Below are 25,259 nucleotides of genomic sequence, written 5' to 3' on the forward strand. Positions count from 1 at the left end.
GCCTGGGGACGTGGCACCTGAGCTGCCTGGGCAGAGCAGGCTGAGGGTGGGTCCCGGTGTCCTCCCTGGCCACGGGAGCTGGCCCGAGCCCCACCCCGCCTCACTGCTGCCCGCTCTGCAGCTTCGTGTTCCTGCAGCTCTACCACTCACCGTTCTTTGGTGATGAATCCAACAAGCCCATCCTCTTGCCTAACGAGGTAGGCACGCCCTCCTCCCCTGGGAGCCCCTGGAAGCCATGCACGGGGCAGAGGGAGGCCCCTGCTCTGGGCTGTGGGGGTCAGAGCCCAGCCTGTGGTGGGTGCACCCTCTTCCCTGTCAGCATACCTAGCCCTGCCTGGTATGCCCAGGTAGGGCACCTCTGAGGGGCTGGCAGGGCTCAGACAGGCTCTGTGTGGCTGCAGTCCTTCGAGCGGTCAGTGCAGCTCCTTGACCAGATCCCTTCATATGACACGCACAAGATCGCCGTCCTGTATGTGGGTGAAGGCCAGGTAAGGCTGCTGGGCTGGCAGGCCCACCTGGGGTGGGGGAGGGGCTGCTGGCTTCCCTCCTGGAGCAGTGGGGGAATCTGTGCCAGGCACTATTGCCAGTACTGGCAGCACAGCTTTGAGATAAGCTGACATTTAGGCATGTGGTAGACAAGTCACGAGGACTGTGGAGCAGAGGTTCGAGAGCAGTAGGTGCAGAGGCCCTGGGGTAATCTGGTTCCGAATGAGCATGGGAAGGTGGCAGGAGATGGGCAGTGGCTTCCCTCTGGTTGCCTCGGAGTGAGTGGGGTGTGGGGCTAGGCTTCTGGGTGTATTCTTCTCTTTTTAGTGTTGGGGATGAGACCCAGGGCTCCCGCGTGTTAGGCAAGCCCTGTAGTGACCACTGAACTACAACTCCAGCCCTTTGGGTGTATTTTGAGGAGTGTGCTAACCAAATTTGCTGGCTGCCTACAGGTGGGGTGGGGAGAGGCAGGGGCCCAGGATGGTAGCCTGGCCTGGGTAGCTGTCTGCATGGGATACGGACAGCAGCAGAGCCTCTGGGCCCTCAGTGTGGGCTGGGCGCCAGCCCACTCCTCTGGCTCTCCCCACAGAGCAGCAGCGAGCTGGCCATCCTCTCCAATGAGCACGGCTCCTACAGGTACACGGAGTTCCTGACCGGGCTGGGCAGGCTCATCGAGCTCAAGGACTGCCAGCCTGACAAGGTGTACCTGGGTGGCCTGGACGTGTGTGGCGAGGACGGCCAGTTCACCTACTGCTGGCACGACGACATCATGCAAGGTGTGCACACAATACTCCTGGGCCAGCTCCACTACTGTCACCATGACCCCTGGGTCATGGTGCGTGAGGGCCTGGGTCACACACGCTTGGTGTGTAGGCAGTGGTCCGGCTGGGCTCTGCCCTCCGGAGGCCTTGAGTGTTGGCCAGTGCCTGGATGTGGCTCCAGTGTGGCTTCAGCTGCCAAAGAAGCCTCGTGGGAGGCAGAGGCTGCACTGGGGACCCTCAGACCCAGCCCTCGAGGTCCTGCCTCGTACTGCCCTGCCTGGGGCTGTGCCTGCCACCTAGCCCAGCCTCGTCTGCCCCACAGCTGTCTTCCATATCGCCACGCTGATGCCCACCAAGGATGTGGACAAGCATCGCTGTGACAAGAAGCGGCACCTGGGCAATGACTTTGTTTCCATCATCTACAATGACTCTGGAGAGGACTTCAGGCTGGGCACCATCAAGGTGAGTGGGACCTTGCTGTGTCGGGTGCCCAGGCAGTGCCTGAGCATGTCACCTACATCTTGCCTTCTGGACAGGTCAGAGGCCAAGGTGGCAGTACAGCTGAGACAGGGTGTCTGGGCTCACCTGAGGCGTCATGGCCAGGAGAATGCCCAGGGCCTCAGGGAGCCTGGGGAGAGGCAGCGTGGCAGTGTGGAGACCAGGCCTGCCAGCTTGGTCTTCTTGGCAAACCACGGGGCCGTGTCAGTGGGCAGCGTGGGGGGTGCTGGAGCTGTGTGCCCGTGAGCCTGAGTGCTCATCACGTCCTGGGGTTGGGGCCAGGGGTGGGGTGGGTCGGGCGTGGCTGTCCCCAGGCTGGTGAGGAGCAAGCTAAAGCACAAAGGCAGGTGGCAGAGCGTTGATATTGAGGTGGTGGCCCTCTGTAACCAACAAGCCTGGTGCTGAGGTCAGCAAGGCAGGAAGGCCTGCAAGACGTGCTGACGCCAGGATGGCCCTTTCCCGGTTCTGGGTAGGGCCAGTTCAACTTCGTCCATGTGATCATCACACCCCTGGACTACGAGTGCAACCTGCTGTCCCTGCAGTGCAGGAAAGGTGAGGCTTGGGGCTGGGTGGGCTGCAAACGGGCCGAGCCCGGTGTGAGCACCTTCTCTCCCCAGACATGGAGGGCCTGGTGGACACCAGCGTGGCCAAGATCGTGTCTGACCGCAACCTGCCTTTTGTGGCTCGCCAGATGGCCCTGCATGCCAACGTGAGTGAAGGCAGATCAGGGGTGGGTCGGGCGGGGTCCCAGGTGCCCTGGAGGAAGGCTGACCACCCTGTCTCCTGGCCCAGATGGCCTCGCAGGTGCACCATAGTCGCTCCAACCCCACAGACATCTACCCCTCCAAGTGGATCGCCCGGCTCCGCCACATCAAACGGCTCCGCCACCGGGTAGGGAGACGCGCCGGCAGGGCCAGGGCAGCACGCGGCTTGAGCAGAGCGAGTGCCGCCCTCCTGGGCTTGCTGCCAAAGCCCTCTCCCCACTCAGATCCGCGAGGAAGCCCACTACTCGAACCCCAGCCTGCCTCTGCTGCAGATGCAGCCCACGGCCCACACCAGAGCCCAGGCCCAGGCCCCAGCTGAGCCCACAGCCGCCTGTGAGGCAGGCCAGCGGAAGCGCCTCATCTCCTCCGTGGATGACTTCACCGAGTTTGTGTGAGGCCCTGCAGGCGCCCAGGGTTTGCTGCGTGGCCAGCTCCTCCCTGTCCGCCCCTCCCCCAGGATGATGGACAGTAGTCTGTGTACACGAAATAAACTGGCCCTGTGCCCCCAGCACTCAGACACAGGTGCAGGTAGCAGTCAGACAGCTCCTTTATTTGACTTTGTCTGTTTTGTGGGGTTGGGGGCAGGATTGAGGCGATACCTGTGGCCATGGCCACTGAAGCGGGCATGCCCACCTCAGCGGTGCCGGGTGTCACGCTCAGGCCTCCACCTCACACTGTCACATGTCACCTCCCCAGCCCCAGGAGCCAGCCCCCAGGAGGGGCCCTCCCCTGCCTGCCTGTCGCCCTTGCCGAGACCCCACACCAGCAGGCCTGGGTGCTGCCTTCCACCAGGCCCCAGGCAGGAGAGGAAAGCCAAGGGCATGGTGCTGACCAGCACTTGCCCAAGGCCAGACTTGGACCCAGCCACAGGGCCCAGCTTCAACCACCAGGTCCCTCAGGCCTAGTGAAAAGTAGCGACATACAAAAATATATACATTTCAATCCTATATAAATTACTGATGGTGGACACACTACGGAGGGCACTGGAGGTGAATGTGCTGCAGGGGCGAGGAGGAGAGGTAATAACTTAGGGGATGGACCACAGGAGGTGCAGCTCAACCCTCCTGAAAGCCTGGATCCTTAGCGAGGGGATACGGCTGCCCAGGGGAGGGCCGGGCACAGCCCGCTGTACCTGAGGACTTCGGGAAATAAGTTAGCGACCCAGCTGGGTTCTCACTGGTCCAATGCTGCTGTTCCTGCAGGGAGCTGGGGAGGGGCCCTGGGTCCTGGCTGGTCGCAGCCTCTTTAAAGTGCTGAAGCCCACAGAGACAGGCAGACCCACCCCGCCTGCTCTCTGGGAAACCTGCGTGCAGCCTTCTGCCTGACCCGAAACTTTGAGGGTGGCAGAAGATAATACTGAGCGGTGTCTACCCTGGCTCGGAGGAGCCAGAGCAAAGCCACAGGCCCTGCCCCAAAGGAGGAGCATGGCCCAGATTCCCTGGGGCTAAGTACTGCTCGGGTGGACCTTGTTCTTAGCCCACCGGCATGGCCTGCTAGGTCCGGTGGCCAGGTCCATACCCCGACCTGGCTGGGCAAGGTGGCTGGGCAGGGTTGGCCTGGTGCGGGGGGAAGGTGAGGCAGGAGGCCGTCTGCTCCTGTGGCCTTGCAGGCTCTGCAGCTGCTGCTCCAGCTGGTAGACGTCTTCTGTGGCCTGGTTGAGTCGGTCAAACTGGGTCAGCAGGGCCTCAAAGACGACAAGGAGACGGGAGGGCTCGGGCTCAGGCTCCCCCCTTGGCCCGGGGTGGCTGGGGCCCACACTCAGCCCGTCCTGCTGGCTGGAGGCAGTGGAGGGGCGTGAGGCACTGGAGCTGGTGCTGGCGGGGGGTGCGTCTGGGGATGACTTGGAGCCCCTGGAGGAGCGGGAGGGCAGCGGCTCCATCCCTTCAAAGCGGACCTTGTGGCGGAACTGGGGGCGGCACAGGGGCTCGGTCAGTCCGGTGCACCCTGGGCTCACTGGGCCCAGGGTGCGTCCCTCTCCCCCCCACTGGGCCGTACCCACCTCTTTGACCTTACTGAAGCCCATCCAGAGGCGCAGCCTGCGCAGGAACAGCTCCACCATCTCGTAGTCCTGGGGCTCCCAGGCCGGGCGGTAGAGCTCTCCCCGCAGGGCGTGATACCGCCAGCGCAGGAGGACTGCCCCCAGCCTCAGGGCGCCCCACAGCCGCAGAGCCCAGAGCCCCACACACAGCAGCGGGGGTAGGTACCAAGAACCAGCGGGGCACAGGGTGGGAGCCCGGGGCCCTGGGCACAGCACCAGGAGTGCCCGGGCCGCGTTCTGGAGGGAGTCCACACAGGAGGATACCAGCTGTGGGGAAGCAGCACCAGGGAGGGGTGAGGCTGGGCAGGGGCGAGGGGTGAGGCTGGGCAGGGGCGAGGGCCTCCCAGAGGGACTCCGCATCGTCACCTACCAGGACGGCCAGCTGGGCATAGGCCGCGCCGAGCACAAGCAGTCCCAAGGTGGCACCCGCCAGCTCCGGCAGGGCACGGCAGAGTGTCTTGCCGAAAACCGACCACTGGCGCACGAACCGCAGCTGCTGGGCGGCCTGCAGGCAGGGGGCGTCAACTGGCGACCCGGGGTCTGTGCCCAGCCCCAAGCCCGCCTGTCCAGTCCTCACCTTGACTAAGAGCAGGAAGAGCAGCGAGGCGGCCAGGCCCCTGGCCACGGCGCTCAGCTGCGCGACCTGGTCGAAGCTCGTGAAGTGGCGCGGGCGGCCGCGCACAAAGCGGGCCCACTGGCGGTCGGCGGCGCTCAGCTGGGCCAGGCGCACCAGTGCCGTGGCCGTGGTCAGCGCCACCAGCAGCCACCGCGCCCAGGCCCCGGGCCGCGTTGTGCGCACACAACCCTCCCTGCGCCAGGCGCGCACCTCTGCCGCCGAGAAGTACAGTGCGAACAGCAGCAAGCACACCTGTGGGCGGCCGGTAGGCGGGTCAGGGCCTCGAGGGAGGCTGGGAGCGGCCTCCGCGGCAGCGGAGGCGGCGTGGCCAGGCTGCAGGGGCGGGGCCCGGCGGGGCGGGGCCGAGGCTGAGGAGACCCCCGCGTGGAGGGGCGAGGTCACGCCCGGGAGCTGCCTACCGAGGTCAGCAGAGGCAGTGACAGTCCCGAGCTGAGGCGCCGCAGCGCGAATGGGCGGATGCTGAGGGCCGCCAGGGCGCGGCCAGCAGTGGGGAACTCAAGGCGCAGCGTGACGGCGACGTGCAGCCCCACAGCGGGGCTGTAGCGCGTGAGCTCCACGAACACTGCGCGGCTCCTGCGCGGAGGGCAGGGTCAGTGGGATACGGCATGCAGGGAGGGCCTGATGAGGGCAGGAGGGCGTGAAGCAGGACGGTGGGGTGGTCGTCGTGAGGGGGCCTCCCTGGGGACTAGTGACAACCAGACAGGGCTGGCTGGGAGCGGGGAAGGGGCCTGCAGGGGAAGTAGCTGCCTGAACAGCTGGCACCCACCTGCTGTCCAGCCAGTTGTGCAGCTGCAGGAAGCCCAGCCGCGCACGGCTCTCCTCAAGACTCAGGCCCAGCTCCTGCACGTAGCCTCCGCTGTCGTACACCGCACAGTATCCCCAGTACCAGGCACTGCAGGGAGGCCAGTGTTGGAGCTGCCCCAGCCTGCAGGCACCTGAGAGCCAGGCGGGCTAGCGAGGGGTTCCTCTGGAGAAGGCCCCACCTGCAGGGGCCCCTGCGCCCTCACTCTGCTCACCCCAGCATGTCAGGTGCAGAGTAGGTCCATGACTCAGAGTCGTTGTGGGCTCCACTCTGCCAGCCAACGCCGTGGTCACTGGTGCTAAAGCCGCCTGCTGCTGAGCACACGTGCACCCCTGAGCCCAGGCGGTCCGGGAAGAGTGCTAGAAGGCAGAGGAGCCCGGCGCACGATCACCACCCCAATGGGCACCCTCACTGTCCCATCGGCTGGGCTAAGCTCCTGTGCTGCATGATCCCTGCATCCTCCCAGCAACCCAGAAGGCAGATGTTGTTCTGTTCATAGAAAGGAACTGAGGCAGGATAAGGGTAAACGCCACGGCCAGGCACTGGAGCTGAAGCAGGAGCCACAGTCTGCTGTGGAAAGAGCAAGGCTAAGCACCCACTGGGCTCACCTTCCTGCAGCCGCACCTGCCGCAACCGTGGGGGCCCCAGCTCGGGACTGGACTGGTTCCCATGGACGTAGGGCAGCAGCACATGGGACATCCATGGCCAGAACTCCTCAGACCTGCCAGCAACAGGAGACACTAGTCACGCACTCCAGCCACTGGCTTCCCTGGTCCACTGGGGGCCAGAAGCCCAGAAACCTCCGTGGCTGCAGCCTGGGAGGAAAAGGCCAGAGTGCGGTGCTCTGGCCTGGCCTGCTGATGTCGAAGCTGTCCCAGGGCTGTACTGTGCACTGCGGCATGCTTGCCAGTCTCTCTGGTCTCTGCCCACTAAGACCTACAGCACCTGTTTGATTCCTCACACCAAGATGTATCTAGGTATTTCCAAACGTGCCCTAGGGGCTGGGCTGAACTAAGCAAGATCAAAGTTGGTCTTGGTGGGCATCAGCACCACCCTGGACCAACAGACAAGTGAGTCTTGGGGCTCCTACCGGGTGATGGCCAGGAAGGCCTGGCTATCCAGCTCCTGCTTGATGGCACTCTGCAGACGGTAGGCATGGCTGTGGCATGAGGCATCTCCATAATTGGCCAGCAGCGTCACCAGCAGGAACAGCATGTACACCAAGAGGCTCTGGGGACAAGGATGGCACTGCTGTTAGCTGATCCCAGCCCATGGTGTCAGAGCAGGGCTTCAGGCTGCTGGGCAGCAAACGTCCTGGCAAGGCCATCTGGTGTTAAGGAGCAGCAGCACAAATGCCCTACGAGGGCCCCTCTTGGAGGCAGACACACAGGCAACTGAAGAACAAGGCTGCTGTGCCCAGGGCCCTATAAAGCCAAGTGGGAGCCAGGCACAGTGGCCACACCTGTAGTGCCAGCATCTCAGGAGGCTGAGGCAGGAGGATCTCAAGTCCGAGGTCAGCCTCAGCAACTTAGCAAGGCCCTAAGCAACTTAGGGAGACCCTGTCTTAAAATAAAAAAATAAAGTGCTCGGATGTGGCTCAGTGGTTAAGCACCCGGTATCCCCCAACTCCCCTAAAAAAGCCAACTGGGAACAGGGATCTGAGATGCCCAGCAGCATGGATGGCTGTTGGTAGGTAGAAGGGGTGAGAGGAAGGCGTCAAGGCAGGGGCCGCAGCACTTTAAATGCCCACTAGAGGGCCTTCTGTGGTCAAGAAAGGGGAACAGGCCATTTATGCATCTGCTGGCCAGGAACTGGGAGGGAGATGGATGGTGGGCGCTGCTGCCGAGCCTGAGCTCACCCTCAGCATGCCATGCAGCCTCTTGACCTTGCGGGCTTCCTCCTTCGCCAGGAAGAGTGCAAAACCATGTGGGGGCCGCACACGGGGCACACGCTCGTTCACAGGGGTCACAGCCGGACTCTCCACCAAGGTATCATCCTCATCTGGGTGCAGCCGCTTGGCCACCAGTGAGAAGTAGAGGGCTTCCAACAGGACCTGAGGCGGGGGTGGCATCAGCCAGCCAGCAGGAGGCTGGCGGCCCACCCCCTGCAACCCACTCACCTTAAGTGGCTCCCAGCCAAGGAAGGAGGCCAGGAAGCTGCAGCTGCTGGAGAGGAGCCACATGACACTCACGCTCGGGGGGAAGCTGGCGCCGACCCACCCTGAGACCCCCACGGCCACAGCCACCAAGAGCAGGCTGAGCCCGTGAGCCAGGGAGGCACACCACGTGGGCAGCAGGTGCTTCCGCAGACCCTCCACTAGTCCTGAGGACAGAGACAGCTGTGTGACTGGACGCCCAGAGGGAGGGGGTGGAGGGGCACCTGACCCACGAGCGCACCTGTCCTGGGGAGCCTTGCCGAGGGGGGCTGTTCCCAGGTTAGGCCTGGGCTGGGTGGCTCCTTCTCCGCCAGCCTCTGCAGTGCCAGCACCGCCGTCTTCTCCGCTGGAGCCCTGGACCTGGGGCACAGGGCGAGGCACGATCCATACCTCCCAGGCAGAGGCACGGCCGTGGCCCACACTCATCTGGGCAGTCAGTCCCTGGGCCTCTCGGGCCTTGGGCCAGGTGGGCGTGTGCTGGGAGCTCCAGACACCAGGGCCCTCTCCCCTTGCTTCCTGCTTACACACCACTGCCCAGCACCTCGGGAGTGGGGTCCAGCCATGAAGTCCTCACCCCACCCGAGTGGGGAGCAAGGCTAGTTGGCCTGGGCTCCCACTTCCCTGAGCAGTCCCCATCTCAGGACGACCCCTCCCTCAGGAACAGAGCACTCACAGGCCGGTGAGCAGGTCCGTCTCCACATGGGTGTCCTGGGTGGTAGCCAGGCTGCTGGTCCCTTCGGCCAGGACCTGGCAGATCAGGTCTTCATCTTGAGGAAGCAGGACACGTCAGGCAGGATCAGCACCAGGCCTCGAGCCTCCCCTCCTCCCCTCCTGGCTCACCTGAGGCTGAGAAGCACTTGGAAGGTGAGGGGCTGACCAGGGAGAGGCCATCCTCCTCTGGGCCCAGCATGTGGCTCCTCTGACCCTGTGCCAACCGCTGCAGGGTGCTGCCCACGATGGATGGGTCGCTGAGCAGGTCTGGCCAATTGAGCGTGCCTTCGCTGGACGGCCAGCACACGAGGCTGCGAGTGACATGGGTCAGCAAGAGCACAGGGTGGGGTGGGGGCACATGCCTGCATCTGCTTAAACCAAGTCCAGGCACACACAGACACACAAGCAGCGGGCACAGGGACACGGTGCTCCTGAGTGGACCGTGGGGCCCGTGTGACAATGCCAGAGCCCGCACATCATGGAAGAAGACACGGAGCAGCCATCCCAATACACGCCAGACACAGCTGACCTAGGCCAAGGCTGGAGTTCCTCCAGGCAGCCCCACCTTTTAGAATCGTCCAGAAACAAGTCACTCTTCACTTGCCCAGCGAAGGCCTGCTGACAAGTACAAAGCTGCCTCAGGGTCTGGGCAGCAGAGGCGCAGGACCCCAGCCCAGGCAGGCCACACGGGCCACAGTCCCGCAGGGGCCCTCACCTCAGCGCGGAGGCCGGCGAGTGTGAGAAAGGAGCTGTCCAGCACAGAGGAGTCCAGGCAGCTGTCAACATCCAGAGCCCGAGGTGCCGTGGGGGTGGGGCTCAGGCCGCCAGGCGCCTGCAGGGAGACCGCGGTGGTCACGGCTCTGACCCCTCCTCAGGGGAGCAAGATGAGCTACCTCATGAGCAGGCAGGACGGTCCAGACCAGGGCTGTGCAAGAACGTCCTAGGACGATGGGCAGATCTATGCTGCACGGTGGACTCCAGCTACACGCCATTCAGCCCTCGAAACGTGACTGGTACGCTAACCAGCTCGGTCTCAGGTTGGGCCGGCAGCCCAGTGGTGGAGTGCTTGCCTGCGTACGCAAGGCCCTGGGTTTGATCCCAGGCTACACTTTGCTCTGGCACTGTCCTCGAGCCCCTTCACGTGCTGCAGGTTCTGTGTGAGGCTGGGGCGTGCGCCTTGGCAAGGACAGGGGTGCCATTTCCTTTTCTTGTGACTTCCCTGTCTGACTTTGGTGTCAAGATAGTGCTGGCCTCATGGAAAAGTTAGAAAGTGTCCCTTCCTCTTGTTTATCTTAGAGGAGTTCGAAAAGAACTGGGGTGACGGGTGACCTTTAACCATGAAGCCATCTGGGCCTGGCTTTCTGTGTGGAGGCTCTAAGTGCTGGTTCAGCCTCCTCACTGCCAGGCTGCTCTGCCTGCTTCTGAGCTGGCTTTGGTAGCGCCTCCTATTCGAGCGACAGGTCCACTTCTCTTCTTGCTGCCCGTGGGGCACAGGACTCAGGGCATCCCCATGTCTCATCGATGTCAGTAAAAAGGTGCACCGTCCCCCTTTCACTCAGGATTTTGGCCATTTGAGTCTTCTTCATTTTCTTCTTCTTGGTCAATCTAGCTAAAATTTTGTGTATTTTGTTGAACTTTTCAAAGAACTAGCTTTTGTGTCATTGATTTTTCCCTTTGACCACCACACTGGGCTGCACAGTAATCAGCCTGGGAAGGGGCTCCGCTCTGCCCTTGAGCTCTGAGGCCCTGGCCCCTGCTCACCTTGCTCCTGGTCATCCGGAAGAGGAAGAGGATGGCCAAGTAGACAGGGTAGACAATGACGCTGGACACCAGACCAACGGCAACCGTGTCGACACTGGGTGGGATCAGGCTGGACACAGGCCCCACACTGCATGGCAGGAAAGAAAAACTGGGCCAGGTTAGGATGGAGGGTGGACCCATGGAGCTGGGCAAGGGGAAGCCATCCTGGCCCCACAGACACCCACCTGTAAGTGGCATCGCCCACGACCCCATACCACACAGCATTAGCACCCAGGAAAAGGCAGAAGAGGAGGACACAGCAGGTGGCCCTCTGCACACGAGTGAAGCGGCTCCGAGGCGGCCGGTCCCACATGGACAGCCAGATGTGCTTGTCAAAGAAACCACGCTGCAGCTCGGCCACAAGGAGGCGCCGGAACTGCCAGAGGGCTGCCTGGCCTGGGAGCAGAGGGCAGGGCTGCAGAAGGCCTCCAGCACCCCAGCCCCACCCTGCCGGGCAGCAGCCTTACTTGCAGCCAGCACCTCCTTCTCCACCAGGCCCCCGTTGGACTCCGTCTCCACAGACAGCCAGTCGTTGACCAAGAAGAAGGTGCTGCGGCCACTCTGTAGGTCCCTGACGATGATGTGCTGCAGGAACCAGGCGGGGCTGAGCCCTGTGGAGGGGAGGGACGAGGTGAGGGCCACGGGGTGCTAGGGGTGCGCAGGGCGGCCGTGGCACCCGCCCAGACCTTTGTTGTCGTGCCAGACTCTGATTTTCCACACCGTGCCCAGGCTGTGTGGGGTGGCGATCTGGAAGATGTCCAGGCTGTTGCGGTGGAAGGCTCTGTCCCCATCCAGGTGCCGGTGGCCACTCCGGCTGTCCACTCCATACAGCATGATGCCCACATGGGCTGTGGTACCTAGGATGGAAGAGGCGAGAGCCGGGTTTGCTGCCCACTGTGCGTGAGTGCAGACAAGTCATTCCATCAGCCTTCGTTCACTCGACAAGCGCGGGAGTCCTTGGTCTGCAGTTGTTTTGTTTTGCTGGTGGCACTGGGGATTAACTCAGGGCCTAGCAGATACTAGGCATGTGCTATACCACTGAGCCACATCCCAGTTCTTTCTTATATTTTATTTTGAGACAGGGTCTCGCTGAATTGCTCTGGGCCTAAGTTGCTGAGGCTGGCTTTGAACTCATGATCCTCCTGCCTCAGCCTCCCAGCCACTGGGATTATAGGCGTGCGCCACTGCAGCTGGCAAACTGATGTGAGTTTTAAAAAACGGGTAATCAAGAGAGAGAATCAGATGTTAATGAGAACACAGTTGAGAAATGAAAACACAGCAGCCTGGGGTGCGACCCAGTGGTGGAGTGTGCACCCAGCATGCAGGGGGCCCCGGGTTCAGTCCTCAGCACTCGGGAGAAGGAAGAAACAGAAAAAAGGCAGCACTGAAATTCAGACCAAAGGTGAATGGAGCTGCTGAAGCCATGGCCAGAGGGTAGTGCGCTGCCCCACGTGAGCCTCACCAGGCGATCGGGGGCTCGCCGGGCAAACGGACTCACCCAGTGAGGCAAGTGGTCAAAGGTGGCTGTCAGAGCAGGACAGGGCTGGGGAAACCCTCCCAAAGAACACAGGGCGACATTCCACAGTACTGAACGCAAGAGGGAGATGCAGGCCATCAGAGACCAGGGGCCTGACACTCCCAGGGCACAGAGGGACAGACAGCGAGCACTGTCCAGGCCACTCAGGAACAGCGTGCAGGAGGAAACATGCACTGATGCTCGTCCCGAGTCACACGCATGCTTCCCAGACAGCCCGAGCTGCGTGGAGTTCATGCTGGGGAACCTGTCATTTTCAGTGCTTTGGAAGAAGTCTGGGAGGTCACAGAACAACCCTAGCTGGTTGCCGAGCTCATTCTGCAGTCTGCACAGCCCAAGCTCAGAGCCCTAGGCAGCAGCGTGAGGACCACCACACGGCAGCCAGCTTCCTTCCCTCGGCTCTTCTCAAGGATGAGCAAGGCCCACGAGGTCATTCCCGGCTTCGTGCAGCACTCAGGAACCTCAGCCTGCAGGCCTGGCACCATGGGCACTGGGGAGCTGCCAGGGCAAGCCCACGGCTGAGCTGGGGGCCGGAGGGGGTGGGTCCCGGACTCACCTGCGCCTCGGCCCCAGCCGGTCTTGACCAGGATCTCATACTTGAAGTGGCCTCCCCTCCCGCAGAAAGGGATGATGCGGGCCCGGCAGACATCCAGCTGGTCCAGCTTGCGCAGGATCACAGCCATGACCACATAGGTCAGCAAGCACACAGCGCAGGTCAGCAGGACAATGGAGTTCATGCCGGAGGCCGGCTCCTGGGAAGACAGCCATCAGGCCCAGGAGGTCATTCATATGCCTAACCTGATGCCAGAGGAAGAGCCCATGCCAGCCCTCTTGCCCCTGTAAAGTCCTAGGAATGGGGCACCACTCACAGGAAAGATGAATTGGACATGGCTGGGGGGCACAAAGAGGCTGGCACCAAAGGCAGTGAGGTGGCGGGTGAGGCAGACGGCCTGGCTGGGAGAGGTCTCCTCCAGGGGCACGAGCCCCTCGGTCCTCCACATCATTGCCTCCTCGCTGAAGTACTGGCACAGGGATGTGTACAGGCCCACGGACACCTCCAGTGCCGACCAGCGGAAGTGGCTGGTCAGGTTCAGGTAGTAACTCCCACCTGGGTCTCGGGTCCTGCCCAGGACAGAGGAAGAGTCACGGTCAGACTCCACTGGGTTCCGGGATCCAGGCCTGGGGTGCTCCTGCCACAGCTGCTGGGTCTGGCCAGCTACCCAGCCTTCTGCTGCCACAGATTCTCACAGAACCCACATGCCCTTGGCCAACGCAGACCAAGCCATGTCAGCCCGGCCCAGCCCACGCCAGGCCCCAGTCTGTCCAGTCCAGGAGGAGGTGCTCACCCCGGGGCAATGAAGAAGGTGTAGGGCCTGTGGTCAGCACCCTGAAGCACCTCCAGGCTGATCCTCCGGCTGGCTGAGCAGTTGTGCTCGTTGGGTCGGGGCGCCGAGTGCAGATAGACGGACAGGTAGGGCTCGGGCTCCTCAGATGAGTAGCGCTCTGGGGGCATGCATGGCGTTGGCCACCCACCCAGGAGGCACCCCCCGGGACACCCTCTGAGGCCTTCTGCCTCAGGCTTATCCTCCACATGGGAGCAGCCTGTGCTTCTCCAAGCCCCAGGTGCCCTCCAGCGAGGCCCGAGAGCAGGAGGCAGGCCCCAACTGCAGCCACAAGCATGGGCTGTCTCTTCCCCAGGGACAAGGCTGGGAGGAAGGGAGGCTATACACATGCTGCCTGTAACACCCACCGCTCAGCACCACGTAGGTGACCTGCAGGTGCAGCCCTGCCTCAGGGCTGCTGCTGTCTGGGGTGACCACAGCGCTGACTGAGGCCTGGGGCTGGACGATGGCGGAGCCTGCAGGGGCGTGGGGGCCCTGGGCGGCCTGGTCCGAGTTGTTGGGCACCTTCACTGTGATGGCACGCTCTGCAGCCAGCCGCTCAATGGGGATCTGGGCACCGGCCTGTGTCTGGAAGGCCATGGAGGCCACCTTGGTGGAGACTGTGTAGTTGCTGATGTAGCCAAAGGGAAAGGGGTTGGAATCCACGAGGAAGATGAGCTGCACCACGTCACTGAGGTTGGACAGGGCCCCGCTGAAGGCCTCAGGGATAGAGAAGTGGCAGCCAGGACCCGAGGCGTTGCCATAACAGAGGAGGCTCAGCGGATCTGAGCGCTTGCCCTGGGCCATGATCTCCTCACCCACCAGGGTCAGCGGCTCCTCGTTGAGCACGCGGGAACGCATGAGGATACACATGAGAGCTGACGAGAGGTTGTAGGCCTTGGAGGCCACCATGAGGGAGGGCGGCTCAGTCCCCAGCTCTGAGGCCTGGGGGCCCTGAACATCCGAGCTGGCCAGGTGGATGAGGTCGCCTGCAGACGGGCACAGGAGGTTGGGGACTTTGTGGGAGCAGCCTGCAGGAGGCTGGAGGGGAGGACGCAGGGAGGCCCAGGCCCACACCTGTGATGTTGAGGATACTGTCTGCAATGGTGGTGGGTGTCACGGTGCCCTCGGTGGTCTCCGCCTGCAGGATGCGCATCATATCCTCCAACTTGTGCAGCGTCTTCTTCAGGCACGAGCGGCACATGAGCTCCCTGCTGGACACCTGCATGGAGGCCGGTGCAGAGTCCAGACCACTCCGCTGCACGGCCTCCAGTTTCTGCTCCCCCCTCCTCCCACACTTGGCAGGCTGCCTGCTCACAATGCCAGCGTGTGGGCAGCCTGCCTCCAGGCGCTCTGTACACCACGCCATAGCACCTGCCCAGGCATGGAGCGCCTCAACCTTCCTCTGTACAGGTCTGTGGATCCTCCCAACCACAGGAACGTCCAAGCTCCTCCTGGGGCTGGCTGGCATGGTCCTACTGACCACCCCAGAGTGTCTTTTCACACAACTGAAAGCAAGGCAGATGCTGAGGCCCTGGCTCAGCCACACAACGCTACAGGGGCCACGCAGCCACGGGCCACCTCCGCCCAAAAAGCTCTCTGCTGCCCTCTATTCCTGCGGACTTGGTCCTCCTCTCCAGGCCCCTGGAGCCATCTGCTTCCCATCCTGGGCACAGTACTACTCCCCGTCATATGTCTCCTGCTCTGCTCACGAGCCTAGACTTTGGGCAATGGACACCTTATGGGTGGAGGAAACCACATCAGATGGACCAAGTTAAGTGGGATGTGACCACAGGCCCAAGAGAAAGGCAAGAGGAAGAGCTTTGTGCCACCCCTTCCCACACGTGGGCTATTCTTTCTGGGCCACCCTCAGGGCTGCAAGGGAACACTATGCACTGACACTGGGCAGCAGCAGCAGACTGGCACAGGCCAGGAAGGGAGCTGCTGGGCTGGATAGCCAGTCTCCACAGCTGGCGCTGCCACAGGGCCTGGAGGTCTGGAGGGCGTGCTGCTTCCGGCCCCCTTACCATGCACTGGGCCAGCGCAGCAGTGATCTGCTGGATGTCATCCACAGTGTTAACACCAAGGGACACCAGGGTCTCTGTGATATTCTTGCGCATCTGGGCTCGCAGCTGCCGTTCATGGTGGGGTTCTGCTGCCACGACCGGGGCCTGCTCATACTGGCACGGGCGGGGAGCACAGGGGCCTCAGTGGGCAGGGCACCCAGAACAGTCACGCACAGCTCTGTCAGGCTGCCGGGCGGCAGGGACTTGAAGCCCAGGGTTGACCCTCAAGAGCAAAACAGGGCATGTGCCCTGTAGGTTCAGGGGCACAGGGGGCGCTGCAGTGGAGCTGATGGGGGAAGGCCTGGCACGCCTGGCTGCTGAGAGCAGGAGCTGTCACTTCAAGGACAGAGGGAGCTGGAGGTAGAGCGCAGTGACAAAGGGCTTGTCTCAAATGCACACGGGCACGGGATGATCAGGCGCTGCGCACGTGCATGTGCGCTCTCTCTCAAGGACATTAGGGATTCAGCTAGTTGAGGCTCCAAGGATGAGACCTCTGTGAGGCTGTCAGGAGCTCAGGTCTTGGTGCCCCCGTGGAGCAGGTGCTGGGGGATACCTCTCTGTTCCCCTACTGACCTCATTGAGCACAGTGATGAGGGCCAGTGAGTACTCAATGACGTGCTGGGGGTCAGCCTGCATCAGTAGCCCAGGTAGCACAGTGGCCGTCAGGCTGTGCAGCCAGGGGGTGAGGCCCACGGAGCTAATGTTGGGCTCTGGAAGAACAATGGCCAGAGACCTGCAGGACAGGGGTGCACCATAAGTGGGTGGCATTCACCACGTCCTCCCTTTCCGGGGTCCCGCTCACCTGTTGAGGGCAACCACTGCGGCACCCAGCTGGTCCTGCACGACCAGCGCCAAGTCAACTTGGAAGTGAGGCCCGAAGCCGGGCGGCAGCACCGCGGCGTAGGCTGGGAGGCTGCCCTTATAGATGCAGAACTCCTCGCAGTGGCCCTGGCGACAGCGCCGCAGCAGCAGGGCGTACACCAGAGGGGCGCCCACATCCTCCGCATCGCGCCAGCCTGCGGGGCGGGCAGTGTCAGCGGCCTCCCGGGCACGCCCGGCCTCCCCGGAAGCCCGCACTCACCCGCGCATTCGAAGTGCACCTTGGTGGTCAGCGCGCGCACCGCCTCCAGCGGGAAGAGCCGGCAGACGCCCCCGAGCGGCGGGCGGTTGGGCGAGAGGCGGATGGAGGCACAGCCCTCCTCCTCGCCCGAGCTGCCCAGCACGCGCAGCGTGAAGGTGTAGCCCTCGCCGTCGCGCAGCACGCCCCGCCGCACCACCAGCCGCATGCCAGAGCTGCCCGTGGACGTGGTCGTCTCGTCCAGCACCAGCGTCTTGTTGCTGAAGGTGCGCGCCGCCCAGCGCTGCGGGGCGCCGCCAAGGCTGGGTGAGAGCCGGCCACCGCCACCCTCCGCCAACACCCGGGACCCACCCACCGCCGCCGCTCACCCCTCGCTTGGAGCCACTGCTGCAGTTGTCGCAGCGGCCCTCCAGGTACACGTAGGAGCTGCGGCTCACTGCGTACACTGCCTGCGCCTTACAGGACACGCACTCCAGAGACACGATGGGCACCTGGCCGCTCCTGATCAACACCTGGGGAGGGGGCGGAGTCACAGGAAGACCTCTGGGCTTTCCAGCTCCCAGCCGTGGGAGGGTTAGTCCAAGGAGCAGAAGCCGGCCAGGCTTGTTGTCTGCCGCCCGGGTCTTGCTAAGGCTGGCGGGTGACGGGCAAGCCCACAGCAGCAAGACTCCCAGACTGGTGAACAGACCAAGGCTTGGCAGGGGAAGGACATCAGGCCACACAACCCTTTCCCAGAAGTTCCTGGGCAGGGCCTGGGTGAGAAAACTTAGCCAGCCTGGCTTTGCCTGGTGTGCCCTCTTCCTGCGGTGACTTCTCTAGGTAGGAGTCTCTCCCTGGCGGGCCAACTGAGAACTGCCTAGTGCGGGGGAGACATCCCCCCAGGACACCAAACTGGCAGGACCTGCCCCATAAAAAGAGTGGCTGCCACCTGCCTAGTGGTCCTAACTTTCTCGGCCACTCCAGGGCAGGGGGCTATGAAAGCGAGAACTGGCCCCTTCCATTCAGAAGTGAGGACATGCACACTGGGGACAAGAGACTGCCTCTGAGGCAAGAGGCAGACCAGCTTCTCATTATCTGCTTTTTGCACAGTTGGCATAAAGTTCATTGTTAACAGCACACCAGAGCTTGCACAGCCCGCTAAGATCCTGTGGGAAAGCAGGCAGAGTGGGCACTGTTTGGGCACTGTCCAGGCTGGGCTCCTGGGGGGGGGGGATCACCCACCATCTGGCTGGCAGCCTCCTCCTTCCGGCCCGCCTTCCACACTGTGAGACTGAAGGTATACTGCACACCGGCCACCAGGCGCTCCCGAGGAATGGTGACCACACTGCTCCCACGGGGCCCGAAGTTCAGCAGACACCCACTGGCCTCACTCTGCAGCCCACAAATGAGGAAGACAGGGAGGTATGAGACCCCCGACCAGCTCAAAGCAGAGCCTGCCCAGGGTAGGGCTTGGGACTCTCCTGGTCAGTCCAGGGCAGGGGACTATAAGGGCAAGATTTGGCCCTCTTCTTGGTTCATGCAGGAACAGAGGCCCAATCCAGGGCCAGGTGGAGTGCTGGGCATTCACTGGACATAGCACAAGTCTGAGGGGCAGAGAGCACGTGTTGCCGTGTGGCTGACCTGCGTCGAGGCCACACAGGCCCAGAGGAAGCTTAGTGGTGTCTGGTCACCATCCTCCAGGTTGGGGTCGTAGGACTTGCTCCCATCCAGCACTAGGTCCTGCGTGTCTGACCACACCCGATACGAGCCACCTTCGATGATGGGCACCAGGCGCTCAGCAGCCACAGTCACATTGGCCTGGATGCTCCGTGCCAACGGTGTGTCCCCAAAAGACACCACAAACACAAAGCAGTAGTGACCCACTGGAAGCGCCAGCCGTGGCACCACAAGCTGGGGCCGGCTCACATCCACACCAGGCAGGGCCACTTGTGCTACGCGACCCAGGCGCTGGCAGCTGGCGGCGCGGTACACCTCCCAGCGGTACTCGGTCTGGTAGGTGACGCAGTCCCGCAGATCGACGTGGGCCTCCAGGTAGTTCCGCTGGGAGCGCCGCATCAGTACCTGCAGGGGCAGGGCCACACCCACCTCGGGCTCCCTGCAGGCCAGGACCTGCACGGTCACCGTGGCCTGCGCCACAAAGAAGCTCACCAGGTTGGAAGCGTTCACCTCCACCCGGTAGTCCCCGGGCCGCAAGTAGGCGTGGTCAGCCCAGGGCTGCTCTGTGTCCTGCGCTGGAGCCCCATCCCCAAAGTCCCAATGGTAGGCCACATGCCGGGGACTCGGGCTGGTGGCAGCCTCGAATCTGGAGGAGCGGTTGGCGAAGCAGCGGCCACTCCTCAGCGCCACGTACTGGATGACGTCCTGGACTTGCACCGAGAGGGTGACGTTCACACCGCCCAGCTCGTTGAAGGCGCGCACCTGGATCTCCAGCAGCCCTGCTGCCACGGGGGTATAGGTGACATCGCGGCCTGACAGGATGACCAGCGAGTCTCCCTGGACCTTCTGCAAGGAGAAGTACCAGGCATAGGCAACTCGGGAGCCCCGCTGCACCCGGGCAGTGAAGTTCTTCTCGGTGCCTGTGGCCATGCCTGGCTCGCAGCAGTGGGGCACCTGCAGCCCCCCGACAGCCTCCAGCACCAAGACGCGCACCTGTGCCTGGGCCCGGCTCACGTGGTTCTCAGCCTGCACACTCACCACGTGGTCTCCAACCTGGGAGAAGCTGTGCGAGAAGAGGGGCCTGGGGAGCACCTCAGGGGCGGCCCCGCCAACCTGGAAGTGATAGGTGACTGCCGAGCCAGCGGACAACAGGATCTGGAAGTGGACCAGCTGCCCAGGTGCCACCACCTTGCTGCTGGCCCAAAGAGCCAAGCCCACAATGGGCTCCTGTACGGTGAGGTTGTGCTCAGCCACAGCCCAGCTGACCGCATTGGAGGCATTCAACCGGATGGAGAAGGCACCAGCATCTGGGAAGCCCACGGCAACGTGTGGGCCATGTTCACTGCCGCCCGGCAAAGTCCAGCACCAGCTTACATTGGTGCCTGTGGCCAGCTGCCCCCAGAAGGGCACAGTAGTGCCAACTGCCACAAAGCTACCCGGTTCACCAGCCATGATGCTAATACCACTCACAGGCACCTGCACAGTCACCTCGATGGTGGCACTGGCCGAGCCCAGCTGGTTCCCAGCCACGACCCTGACCAGGTGCAGGCCAGCTGTGGGAAAGGCATGGATGATGGATGGCTCCAAGGTCTCCCAGCTCAGCCCTCCCCCCAGAGTCCACGTGTACGTGATGCTGCTGCCACCAGCCAGCTTGGCACTGAGGGTGACACTCGTGTTGATGGCAGCTGGGTTGGGGGAGGCAACTGCAGCCAGCCACCCCACAGGCTCCACGAAGTCCACAGTGCGGTTGGCCAAGGCACTGCCCAGCATGTTGGTGGCCCGCAGCTGGATGTGGTAGGTGCTGGCTTCCAGTGCAGTGAGCGAGAAGCTCTTACCACTGCCAGTCAGGGCCGGGCTGCCGTCCCGCTGGGCGACCCAGCTGTAGGAGATGTTGGTGCCATCCCTGACGGTGGCATGCAGCTGCAGCGTGTGGTTGGTGGGGAAGCAGCAGCCGCCCCCTCCACCTGCTACCTGCAGCCCCTCAATGAGCTGCAGGACGTAAATGAAGATGCTGTCCTGGGCAGTGCCCACCTCATTCTCAGCTGTGACGATGATGTTGAAGGTGCCCACAGAGCGGAAGGTGTAGGAGATGGTGGGCCCCCCGGGGATGGGCGTGCAGCGGTCGCAGAGCACCCAGGAGTAGCACACGCCGCTGCCCGACTCCAGTGAGGTGCTGAAGCTCACGCTGCCGTTCAGAGGCACTACCGTGCGGCTGGCATTAACGCTGAGACCCCGAACGCGCCGTTTCACTGTGATGTTGAGCCGGGCTTCACTGCGGCTCACCTCATTCCAGCCGGCCACCCGGACTGTGAACCGACCTGTGCTGTTATAGATGTGGGTGACCTCGGGGCCCCCAAGCTGCCGGCCGTCCCCCAGCTCCCACAGGTAGGTGGCAGGGCGCCCTTGGCCCACAGAGGAGAACAGGTAGGGCTGCTGCAGCTCCAAGACATGGGAGCCGTTCACACGCACGCCTGTGAGCACAACAGGCTCCTGCACCTCCACAAGAGCCGAGTCGTTGGCAGCAGAGACGTTATTGGACACGGTGACTGTCACCAAGTAGGAACCCACGTCTCTGTAGGTGAATGTCCCCTCAGGGCCCTCGGTGCGGATCTGGGCATCTTCACTGCCAAAGTCCCAGGTGTAGTGGTAGGGAAATGGGGGCCAGGCACAGGCCACCAGCTGGGCTTCGTCCCCAAGCTGCACAAACTGCCTTTCAGGCTGCAGGGTGACATTGTCCACCTCGGGCTCCACACAGATGCTGGTGAAGTAATGAGCCCTGTTTACGTGGCTCGACAGGACCAGCACCAGGGGAAATGTGCCGCTCCGCGTGAAGTTGTGTGTCACTGTCGGGCGCCCCTGGATGGTCACATTAGAGGAGCCGTCTCCAAAGGTCCAGTCAAAGAGGTAGCGAGTGGGGTCCCCAGGGACGTGGGCGGTCAGCAGGGCGTCGGGCTGTGTGGGGATGCAGGCAGAGGGCTCGATGCGGAGCACCTCTAAGACGAAGACCTGCACAGGCTGGCTCTGGCTCAGGCGGCCCGCAGGGCTGGCTGCTGCCACCGTCACCACACAGGTCTGCGCCTGCAGGTACACATGTTGCACCGTGGCCTCAGGGCCCGTGAACACTGTGCCGTCCCCCATGTCAAACGTCCATGTGACGCTGTCCCCTGTCTCCACTGCAGCGCTGACGACCACAGGGGCGCCCTGCTCCACAGCTGGGCTCAGGTGCACACTCAGGCCACGGAGCTGCTGGAAGACGCGGACCTCCGCCTGCGCCACCACCCTGCTGACCGTGTTGTTGGCCTCCAGGCAAACGCGGTAGGTGCCTGCTGCCATGTAGGTGTGGTTGACCACCGGCTGGCTCTGCGTCAGGACGGGGGAGCCGTCCCCAAAGTCCCACACATACAGGACACCCCCAGGTGAGGGCAGGGGGTGCGGGTAGAAGGTGCCAGGCTGGCCAGCCACCAGGGAGCTGCTGCTCATGCCAACAGCAGTGGAGGACAGTATGTCACGCACACTCACGGGCATCACCTGTGTGAGGTTCTCAAAGGTGTTGGACACAAGCAGCGTCAGGTTGTACTCACCTGTGGGACAGACCTGAGTGGGACCTCCTGCTCACAGGATCTCCCCACCGAGTCCTGGTACCACACGAGGACATTCCTCCTCAAGATGTGGACCACGTGCCCTTGGCCTGGCTGGGAGGCCCACAGGGGGCTGTACACGGGACACAGCTCCAGGAGCAGTGAGGGGGAGAAGGGCATCTCCTGGCGCCACCGCGGGAGTGAGGCGGGGAAAAGGGCATCTCCTGGCGCCACCGCGGGAGTGAGGCGGGGAGAAGGGCATCTCCAGGCGCCACCGCGGGAGTGAGGCGGGGAGAAGGGCATCTCCAGGCGCCACCGCGGGAGTGAGTGGAAGCCAGGAAAGGCAGATGCACAGCCCACCAGGGGCCAGGGGTGCTGCTGTGGGGGCTTCCGGAATTTTAAAAACAATTAAAACGGCGACCCACTCCTGAGCCCAAGAGAGAAGGCTGAGAGCAGGGAGCAAGAGGGTCCCATTTCTGGCAAATTCAAATCAGGGCTGCCTCAGGGACCACCTGCCGCTCCTTCACCCCAGTAAGGTGAAGCACCAACCCAGGCAGGATCAGGGTGGATGATGGGATGGTGCCTGGGAGTGCCATCCCTGGGAGGTCTGCCCCAGGTCAGGGTCGATGGAGCAGCGGCCCCACCCTTACCTGGGATGGCATAGGAGTGTGTGGTACTGTGTTCCACCAGCACCTGGGCCACTGTGGGGTCTGGGACCTGGAAGGACTCATTGTATGGAGGCTTGAACTGACCGAGCATCTGCTCTCCATCCCCAAAAGTCCACCTGTCAGGGCAGGAAGCTGATGGTGAGTAGGCCAGAGAGGGGCAGGTGGGCAGGGCTGGCCACATGCACAGTGCGAGTACACTCTCCCCCTACAGCGGTTCTCTCCTGGCACCTTTGTTCAAGGTACCCCAAAACTTCGCTTCATAAAGGTCTTCAGCCTCCTCCCAAGCAACCCTCACCCGGTCTTATATACTAGCACCCCGAAAGCAGAAGAAAGGCTCAAGATGGCAACTCAATGAGGGTTCCACAGTCAAAACTAGGGCTTGGGTTAAGAACCTGGCCCCAGTGTTCCCAGGCACTGACCAGGTGGCTATGCCCCTCTGCTAGCCCCAGAAGCACTCACAGGAAGTCCACCTCCACAGCTGAGTCCACCAGCACACTTGCCATCAGCACCAGAGTGGCATTGGGGGGCAGCACAGTTGGCACTGCAGATACCCGCAGGCCCTGCATCCTGTTCATGCGCTCCACTGTGACGTTGTAGTTCACGGTGACGTTGCTGACGTGGTTGGAGGCTGTCAGCTGTGGAGACAGGCGTCAGTGGGCAGGGGCTGTGGGTGGCAACAGACCACAGGCAAAGGCTCTAAGCCCTGACTCAGCCACCTCCCCACGTTCACCACAGCCATGGCAGGGCCCAGGGGCGGGGGTAGCAAACAGCAGAACAGAAGGCAAAGGTGAGCACCCACCCATCCCCACCTACTGAGAGCTTGAAGATGGCAGCGCTCTGGTAGATGACGTTGAAGACAACGTTGTGGAAGGTCAGGGACTGCTTGTCGTCGATGGTCCACCGGAAGACCACGTCTGAGCCAGCCTCCACCACAGGACTGTATCGCTGCGTGAAGCACACAGCTTTACCTGAGGCTGCGACCCCCGCTCCACCTGGGCTAACTCTGCCCTCAGCCCCCACTCGTGTTCCCCAAAAGGACCTGCTGGAACCGACATCCTGAACCACCACTGTCCCTAAGGGACACTGAGTGGTCTCCTCACTGGGGAGGAAGCCTTCCTTTATGTGCACCTTTGTCTGGGATAGGGGTGTGTCCCAGGCCACACTCACCACTAGGACACCCTGCAGTACACGGGCCTTGGGGCTGGGCGTGGCTCGGAGGCCGCGGATGGGCTCCTCGGCTGTCACCCTCAGGCTGAGACTGGCCTGGCTGGCACTGTTCTGAGCCACAAGCTCCAACACGTGCTCCCCAGCACTGAGACCAGGCAGCAGCAGCACTGAAAACAGGGTGGTGGTGTTCTCTCGGGTGCAGCTGGGCTCGAGGATGTCAGCCACATCAGGGCAGGCGTCTTCAAAAGGTGCACTGACGTTGCCCCCAGGCCAGCGAGCTATAGCCGTGGCATTCGCACCAGAGTCCAGCTGAAGCACCAAGACCGAGCCACTGGCTGGCACATAGAGGCGGCCATCCTGGGGGGTAGGCTGGATGACCCGCAGCCCAGTCACAGGGGAAATAACGTCAAAGCTGCAGGACAAGTTGTACCTGGAGACACTGTTGCCCACTGTGGCCCGGACCTCATAGTGCCCGGGATGTTGCAACCCAGGGTTTGGCCTCAGGCCCAGCAGCGGGGTGAGCCGCTCTGTGGCTGAGAACAGTTGCAGGACACAGGCAGGGCCAGCCCGAGCCCCCTCCAGCTGAGTAGGCAGGTGGGTCAGCCAGTCAGAGGCATTGGTGGAGAGATACAGGGCCTCGAGGCCAGGGTGTCTGGACACCAGGGGACAGTGCAGGAAGGCACCTGGGCCAGCATCATGCTGTAAGCCAATGAGGTCACCAGGGAGCACAGGCACATCCTGGTCGCAGAGCGTGACCTAAGGGAGGAGGCAAGGCTATGTCATGCCTCGTCCCAGTCTGGGCCCACAGGGATCACTGGGTGAAGGCGAGGGCAGGGCTCCCAACTGGGCACCTCCACACCATCGACTATGCATCCAGGTGCCCCTGCACCTCAGGTGCTCGTGGCAAGGACCAGCAGGGCAGCAGAGATAAGGGGACACGTATGGGAATGCAGCAGGGGTGGGCTTCCCCATAGAAAGACCCTCCTCGAGGACTTGAAGAATGGGAAGAAGCCAGGCACCATGGGCAGGCAGGAGCCCTCCTCGGAGGGCACAGCAAAGGCCCTCGTCGGGGCAGGTGGGCAGGCGCAGGCAGGCCTGCTGGCCACACAGAGGAATACAGACTCTGAGTGTGATGGGCAGCTGAGGGGAAGGCAGCCCAGGGAGATGGTCAGAGGCAGACAGATCGGAACAGGGACACATACCGAGTACTGCGTGGGGGGACCTGCAGGCACAGAGAAGAAGAACTCCCTCCATAGCGTGTAGGTAGCCTTTGGAAGCCTGGGACCTGACAGGGACCCATTGGCACAGGCCCAAGCATGGCAGAAGGCATCCAGAGGTGTGCAGACATTGGCTTCAGGGCACCAGTGTCCCTCCAGCATATACTTGGGGACCAGCTCAGTCCCGTTGTGTGGCTCACTGCTGTTTTCCAGGGTCCCTGCAAGTAGAGGAGAGGTGTTGGGGGCCAGTTAGGGATGCCC

The 25,259-nt window shown here is 62.8% G+C and overlaps 2 protein-coding genes across 21 annotated transcripts in view; one reads left to right on the forward strand and one right to left on the reverse strand.

Moving 5' to 3' along the window:
• TSC2 (TSC complex subunit 2) overlaps positions 1 to 3,047 on the forward strand; it is a 34,007-nt gene extending 30,960 nt beyond the window's left edge. For 9 of the 19 annotated variants that reach the window (XM_079120269.1, XM_079120279.1, XM_079120280.1 and 6 more), the window contains 7 exons: positions 122 to 197; positions 402 to 488; positions 1,076 to 1,262; positions 1,570 to 1,709; positions 2,219 to 2,454; positions 2,538 to 2,636; positions 2,734 to 3,047. In XM_079120269.1, the coding sequence (XP_078976395.1) occupies positions 122 to 197; positions 402 to 488; positions 1,076 to 1,262; positions 1,570 to 1,709; positions 2,219 to 2,454; positions 2,538 to 2,636; positions 2,734 to 2,971 (1,063 nt within the window). In that variant the 3' untranslated portion in view covers positions 2,972 to 3,047. Of the gene's footprint in view, positions 1 to 121; positions 198 to 373; positions 489 to 1,075; positions 1,263 to 1,569; positions 1,710 to 1,783; positions 2,455 to 2,537; positions 2,637 to 2,733 lie in introns of those variants that run through there. The other 10 variants (XM_079120283.1, XM_079120270.1, XM_079120285.1 and 7 more) reach the window with 3 other exon arrangements.
• PKD1 (polycystin 1, transient receptor potential channel interacting) overlaps positions 3,033 to 25,259 on the reverse strand; it is a 41,199-nt gene continuing 18,972 nt past the window's right edge. The window contains exons 10-46 of one of the 2 annotated variants that reach the window (XM_079120260.1): positions 24,984 to 25,216; positions 23,782 to 24,537; positions 23,428 to 23,559; positions 23,074 to 23,249; positions 22,597 to 22,730; positions 18,333 to 21,949; positions 17,934 to 18,083; positions 17,081 to 17,224; positions 16,716 to 16,995; positions 16,437 to 16,650; positions 16,208 to 16,367; positions 15,596 to 15,748; positions 14,646 to 14,790; positions 13,937 to 14,557; positions 13,533 to 13,689; positions 13,056 to 13,308; positions 12,743 to 12,938; positions 11,339 to 11,509; positions 11,120 to 11,263; positions 10,838 to 11,048; positions 10,614 to 10,740; positions 9,568 to 9,684; positions 9,418 to 9,467; positions 8,982 to 9,163; positions 8,815 to 8,908; positions 8,383 to 8,501; positions 8,106 to 8,308; positions 7,845 to 8,039; positions 7,077 to 7,216; positions 6,595 to 6,707; positions 6,201 to 6,345; positions 5,951 to 6,076; positions 5,583 to 5,757; positions 5,125 to 5,415; positions 4,918 to 5,052; positions 4,509 to 4,814; positions 3,033 to 4,415 (exon numbers count right to left, since the gene is read on the reverse strand). In XM_079120260.1, coding sequence (XP_078976386.1) covers positions 3,954 to 4,415; positions 4,509 to 4,814; positions 4,918 to 5,052; positions 5,125 to 5,415; positions 5,583 to 5,757; positions 5,951 to 6,076; positions 6,201 to 6,345; positions 6,595 to 6,707; positions 7,077 to 7,216; positions 7,845 to 8,039; positions 8,106 to 8,308; positions 8,383 to 8,501; positions 8,815 to 8,908; positions 8,982 to 9,163; positions 9,418 to 9,467; positions 9,568 to 9,684; positions 10,614 to 10,740; positions 10,838 to 11,048; positions 11,120 to 11,263; positions 11,339 to 11,509; positions 12,743 to 12,938; positions 13,056 to 13,308; positions 13,533 to 13,689; positions 13,937 to 14,557; positions 14,646 to 14,790; positions 15,596 to 15,748; positions 16,208 to 16,367; positions 16,437 to 16,650; positions 16,716 to 16,995; positions 17,081 to 17,224; positions 17,934 to 18,083; positions 18,333 to 21,949; positions 22,597 to 22,730; positions 23,074 to 23,249; positions 23,428 to 23,559; positions 23,782 to 24,537; positions 24,984 to 25,216 — 11,027 coding nt within the window. In that variant the 3' untranslated portion in view covers positions 3,033 to 3,953. Of the gene's footprint in view, positions 4,416 to 4,508; positions 4,815 to 4,917; positions 5,053 to 5,124; positions 5,416 to 5,582; positions 5,758 to 5,950; positions 6,077 to 6,200; positions 6,346 to 6,594; positions 6,708 to 7,076; positions 7,217 to 7,844; positions 8,040 to 8,105; positions 8,309 to 8,382; positions 8,502 to 8,814; positions 8,909 to 8,981; positions 9,164 to 9,417; positions 9,471 to 9,567; positions 9,685 to 10,613; positions 10,741 to 10,837; positions 11,049 to 11,119; positions 11,264 to 11,338; positions 11,510 to 12,742; positions 12,939 to 13,055; positions 13,309 to 13,532; positions 13,690 to 13,936; positions 14,558 to 14,645; positions 14,791 to 15,595; positions 15,749 to 16,207; positions 16,368 to 16,436; positions 16,651 to 16,715; positions 16,996 to 17,080; positions 17,225 to 17,933; positions 18,084 to 18,332; positions 21,950 to 22,596; positions 22,731 to 23,073; positions 23,250 to 23,427; positions 23,560 to 23,781; positions 24,538 to 24,983; positions 25,217 to 25,259 lie in introns of both variants that reach the window. The other variant, XM_079120259.1, reaches the window with a different exon arrangement.

The sequence above is a fragment of the Sciurus vulgaris genome, assembly GCF_902686455.1.
Source record: "Sciurus vulgaris genome assembly, chromosome: 18".
Classification (NCBI taxonomy): Eukaryota; Metazoa; Chordata; class Mammalia; order Rodentia; family Sciuridae; genus Sciurus; species Sciurus vulgaris.